At 40.3% G+C, this 6,000-nt stretch overlaps 1 protein-coding gene across 2 annotated transcripts in view; it reads right to left on the bottom strand.

The window, feature by feature from the left end:
- Positions 1-2,890: 2,890 nt before the first annotated feature.
- Positions 2,891-6,000, bottom strand: part of TCP11L2 (t-complex 11 like 2) — a 40,300-nt gene continuing 37,190 nt past the window's right edge. For both annotated transcript variants that reach the window (XM_059936814.1, XM_059936815.1), the window contains one exon: positions 2,891-5,175. In XM_059936814.1, coding sequence (XP_059792797.1) covers positions 4,931-5,175 — 245 coding nt within the window. In that variant the 3' untranslated portion in view covers positions 2,891-4,930. The remainder of the gene's footprint in view (positions 5,176-6,000) is intronic.

Genomic DNA, 6,000 nt, shown 5'->3' with positions numbered 1-6,000 from the left:
ATAAAGCCTTGCGATAAATCCCTAGGTCCCTTTCCCTTGAAAGCTGAACAAGGCTAACATACCAAGCTTAGACATCAAAAGATAAAGCTTCACTTGAAAAATAGAGAACAAGAGGGTACAAGTTGCTAGTACAAACGTACCTTCTAAAAGGTTAGATTAAATCATGGAGGATAAAGTCATACCTGATTTACTAAATGAAATTAGAACATGTTGGGTGTGTCACTATCCTTTGAAGTTGACAGCAAGGACAATAACTGCAGCCGTATATGTACCCTTGAGTTTCTCTGCCAATGACAATATTGGGCTTAATGAACCACGGGTGTGATATGATTTGACAATTTTTGGTCTTATGTACTTAAGTACTCAATCATCACTTCTCACAATACCAAAACCTCTTGAAGCGTGAAAGAGATTTAGGACAAATAAATGAGCTATTGTAATGTAGTCTGTCCACATTATGCTTTAGAGTTTGTAGAAAATTTCTAATACATTATCTCATTTGATTCTCACAATAGCTCTGTGAGGCAGTCAGGTAGGTTAGGAAATGGATGTTGAGGGAGACTAAAAGATTGGCTTCAGGTCGTATAGCTATGAAGCAGAAGTGAATTCAAACTCAGGTCCTGTGACTCTCAGTCCCATGCTTTTACTGAATAATGAGTGGAAAATGTTGGTACCTGACATCCCCAGAGGTAGAACAGGCTGAATTTTAGTTTTGAGAAGGATTCAAGTGAAAAAAATATGTTGCACAAAAGATGGCACTGCCCATGCCCATGGCATACTGTGCCAATCAGCCACACAATTCTTTACTGCTTGTCCTGGATTTAGCTTCAAAATCCTCTCAACACAGTGCTCTGGGAGCTAATACTAAAAGATCAGAGCAGACACATGACCTTCAACTTATTTTCATGGGACTTCCCTGGCGGCCCAGTGGTTAGGACGCTGCGCTTCCAATGCAGGGGTCTCGGATTCGATCCCTGGCTGGGGAACTAAGATGCTGCATGCCGTGTGGCATGGCCAAAGTGGTGTGGGGTGGGGCGGGGAATCAGGTAATTCCTGCATGGTCTACTAGGCAATGCCCAGCACTTCATTAACACAAGGACGCAGTAAGTTCTGTTGTTCGTTAAAAAATAAACTTATTTTCATAAAAGGAGGATTCATAGGGCTTATTCAAGGAAACTGGAGGGATCCGAGGTGGAGACTGTTGCTAATGCTTACCACTACCCAACACCCACGGCCGCCTTTTCTCCTGGGCACATCTTCCTGACTCCTTTGCAGTTAGGTGGGGCCAGATGACCATCTAGCCATCTAGTCATCAACTAACGATCTAGTTAGTTCTGGCCAATGCACCATGAGTAGAAGTGGGTGATCCTTTTCTTTCCCTTATCTTCTGAGTGATTAAGGAGACGCTGAAGGTTTCAGGGACTGTTGAGTTACAAGATGGATGGAAGTTGAGTCTCTAAGTGGCTGAATGGAGTAGGGTCCTCGACACACACACGAACCTTCCCTAAACTTTGAACTACAATTTGAGAAATAAGGTTATGCTGAGGCTTTGCTCAGCAGTTCATCTACACACACCAATAAAGGTTGACTTCAATGACTATGCCCTTCCTGGAATCATCTTCTCGTGTCATTCTTAGAGGTGATGCTGGATTGGGGGACCTCTTCACACATTTCTCCCATTCAAGTTTTAAAGACCTCATGAGTGCACATGATAGTGGATTTGTTTTTCTCTTTCTGCTCCTTCCTGTTTGGAAGAAATCCCTAGTTGGGTGACCTTGGTGGGAACACAGGAGTCTAAGGGTCAGCTACTGTCTTGTTCCATCCCCTGCAAATTAGAGCCTGGGCGCTTGACAGAGATTCTTCCAACTGAATGTTGATATCCGAGACTTTAAATCTTGAGCAAATGAGGCAAAGCAGCAAGGACAATTGAGAAAACAATCTCTGAATCCAGCTTGGCTGAGGTCCTACGCTTGCACTGCCTTGGTTCTTACCCATTTTCCAAGCTTAATTCCCCAGGTAAAACAGATTCCATGAGGTACTTAAACCTCTCCAATAAACTCTCTTTCTGCTTTTGTTAGCTAGAGTCCATTTCTACACGGACTCTCGTGCCATGTGTTCATGTGTGAGTGTGTATACACATACGCACACAACACAGAATATTCTAGCACCAACAGCAAGTGTTCTTTGCCAGGGCAATCCTTCCAAAACATAAATTGCTTGTAACCTTCTCCTGTTTCAAAAGATTCAATGGTTATCTCTTTCAGGACAAAACCCTCCCTTTTGAGCATGACATCCCAGAAGCCTTTTACCTTGCTTGTTTCCCCTCTCATCACTTCCCCTCTTCTATAGGCTGACCCTTGGCTTACCATTTCTCCACACCGTCGTACCCACTGTGCACTTGGCCTCTTGTGCCTTTCCCTTTCTTGGCAAGTTCCTGCCTACCCTTCATGCTTTAGCTCAAGGGTGACCTCCACGAAACACAGACTGGCAGTATTTCTTCTAACACTACGTGTATTATTGCCCGAATTACACCTTATTGCAATTGTTCACAAGTTTGTCCTTCTTACTAGGTTACAAACTTCTTCAGGACAGTGTCTGTCTAGTCATCTGTGTATGAAAGATCTAGGATACTTCTTGGCACACCGTAGATGCTCAATAGCTATTTGTTGACTGAATGAACGAATGAACATGACCTGATGTCTGTGAGGCTCTGATGATCAGCAGAAGAATCCTTCTAAAACAACTGCAATAAAGACTGTGCAGTATTCCAGCCCTGAGTTACCCAAAGGTGGTTTAGAAAACAAAGAGACACCAGCTATCTTGAAATAATTTTTAATGTTTTAAAATTTAACTAGTGCACACAATACATGTTTTAGCAGTAGAAGAATGAAATGTGTGTATGGTGTTTAATAAAATTGACATTACAAAACAAGACCATGTTAAGAAAATTCTCAAAAGTAGAAGTAAACATTTCAGTAAAAACCAAATAAACAACACGCTAACGGATACGATTTTAAAATCCTAATAAACGTAGTTGCCTAAATCCAGACTTCAGACATTGAGATTTACTTTGTCACTTAAAAAAAAAAAAAAAAAAAAAGGCAGAATGCCCTTCATGTTAAATGCATTTTAAAAAAATGTATAATCAAGTATATAAGAATACCAGACGGATTCCAATCTGATAATAAAAAAGTGTACCACCTGGTCTTCTGGTTAAATATACAGTTCACCTCAGAAAGCAACAAAAAGTTATGCTACACATTACATTTCTATGTCAGACCCTCCCTGCTGTCCAGGCCCCAAAGTGAACACAGTTGAAAACTACTTCAACTTAAGAGAAAATGAAAACAAAAATCTACAGCACCTTATGATTTCTAAGCATAGGAAACAGGCAGAATGGAAATACAGGAAGAGGGAAACAATGGGTGAAACCAATGATGTGCTCTTCAGTAAAATTCCATTTATACACAGCTGCTCAAATGGACAGGATGGCTGATTTATGTATTGGTCATGTGAGAAAAAAAACTGACTTTCAAAATTTCCTCAAATTCTGGCAGATCCCTCCAAAATGTAAAGACCGGAGATAATTTACTCACACAATCATTTCCTAGAACTTTATCAAATAATTAGGTAGCACCATAATGGTGAAGGTCGTGGTGAGGAAGAAAGGAGCATTATTTTTTACTTCCTACCCACTCTTCCCCATCAAATTACTAAGGTTCAATGAGTCCTCAGAAAACCAAACAATCAAAATGCATTTCATGCAAATAAAGCACTTTCCAGGCTGAGTCCGTCCAAAAGGTAGTACTTCTCTTAACACTTTGGAAGAAGTATGTAATTCCAGGACGGTATGCAGATTTCTCTAGAATCCTGACAACCAGTGCCAGCTTGGCAAAGTTTAATTTAATGCATAAGCATGGCAAATGATGATGATACTTAGAAGAGCATCTTGGTCACAGCAGGTTAAGAATTTAATCAGCGCAGAAGGCATTTGCTAGCACATTATATGGTTAAAAATTCCAAAGTTCAACTGTTTCTTTTTCAGACATGAATTTCACTGAGAATGGGGATATCGTTTTATCAATTTTTCTTCTTCTTACAAGTAAAACAATTCAAACCACTCCTGCCTTATATAAAAATATTAAAATCTTATATAAACCTTATCAATGGCCTGAGAAATGCAGGGACATTCACGAAGAGATGTGTGCAAAAACTGTTTCCCTCAGAGAGCAGGATAAGTGAGAAGAATCCACCCTTTAGAATAAAATTTTAGAAGGGGTTTGTTTCTATTTTCACTAAATGAACAAGGGAGGTTTTATCTAAAATTTGTATGTAGCTTTAAAATGTATTTAATACATTGAAATTCTAAACAAATACTGACAATTGGTATCACAAAATGTGATTTGGTATATTTGTAGAATTTGAGGACTTATACTGTGTAAGTTTCTATTACACATTAATAAAATTTAATTGTACATTTCAAATACGATTATCCCTTACTTCACATCATTTATTCAGAACATCAATCCCCTTGGTTATGTTCACAACTTTCAACCCTTTAAGAAGCTGTACCAAAGTTAAAAAAATCATTAGATTTGATGTGAAATACAACTCCTTACGGGTTGAATGAATAAGCCAGATTTATATGCTTAAGAAAACATTTACAAGTATTATATAGGTAATATAATTAATTACAAATTGCTTTCTGTTCATTAAAAACATCTCTTTTGGACTTGTAGATGGTACACAAACAGGGTCATTACGACGTGCATGTCTTTGCAATGCTAATATTACTGGATTACACAGATTTGGGCTAACACTGTGCCACAGACAGGACTGAGAACGTGCCGCATCTGAAATGCCATGGATGGAAACAGACTGGGTACCTAAGTGCTGGGCTTCCAATCTCTTATCCAACGTCAGTTCCTCTTTAGTTAGTAGATGATGAAGCTTCCGCCTTCCCCGTGGCTTCCTCACTGAAGAGCAGCTTTCGAAGTATATTTGCATAAAATGGTCCATACACTTGTTTGTTGAGATTCACAATGTTTGCATATTGCGAGCCTAGCACCTCTAGCTCCTGCTGAATGACAGTGAGGCCTCCTGGCACGGGAGGCATGCATTTTTGAGGGTTTGGCAGACAAAGTAGGCTTTTCATGTATAGCTGGATTCGTTTTTCTGGGGAAAAAGAAGGCATCTTTATCTGTCCCATTATTAAAGCACGTGATTTTAAAAAATGAGAATAGTAATTGTGGTAGGTGGATTGCGGAAACATTCTCAGTTCTTGACCCCTCCCTATATTCATGCCCTTTCCAAAGTAGCCTTGCAGCTCTTCCCATCAAAGACTGAAGTCTGTTTCCCCATGCCTTGGAGCAGGGATGGACTTATGACTTGCTTTGGCCAATGCAGAATGTGGCAGAAGTGCTGGTATGTGAGTTCCATGCTCAAGAGGCATGGTTTGAACCCACTCTCTGTGCCTACCACCACCATGTAAACAAGCCTGGGCCTGATGAGGGACCATGTTGAGGGAAGCCCAGTTGTTCCATCTTAGGCCATCCTAGACCAACCTGTAGCCAACCAACTCCCAAACACCTAAGAGAGCCCAGGCAAGATCAGCAGAGCTACCCACCCAAGCCACAGCTGACCACAAATGCACGCGTGAGTCCAGCAAGACCAAAAGAACTACCCAGTTGCCCCACAGACTTGTAAGCAGTGACGGAGTTTTAGGGTGATTTGTTATGCAGTAATAGCTAGCTAATAAAACATGCATAGCATTTTCAGGGTAGGGTGGGGAATCTTTTACAAAAACTCAATGTCCATAATTTTAGTTATGTATCCTAAAGCTGAGTTTGTAAACTGGCACTGCCAGTTTGGTCCACGTAGTGTTTTTTAAAAATAGAAGTCATTTAAAATGAGGGGATTTCACATAGAAAATCAAATTTTTGGTTCTTCTTGAAAAATCTACAGATCTGGCAAACTTGGGGGCCCAAACCGCCGCATGGC

The sequence above is a fragment of the Balaenoptera ricei genome, chromosome 10 (genome assembly GCF_028023285.1).
Source record: "Balaenoptera ricei isolate mBalRic1 chromosome 10, mBalRic1.hap2, whole genome shotgun sequence".
Lineage (NCBI taxonomy): Eukaryota > Metazoa > Chordata > Mammalia > Artiodactyla > Balaenopteridae > Balaenoptera > Balaenoptera ricei.
The sequence above is the reverse complement of the archived record's forward strand: the minus strand, read 5'-3'. Positions and strand labels throughout refer to the sequence as shown.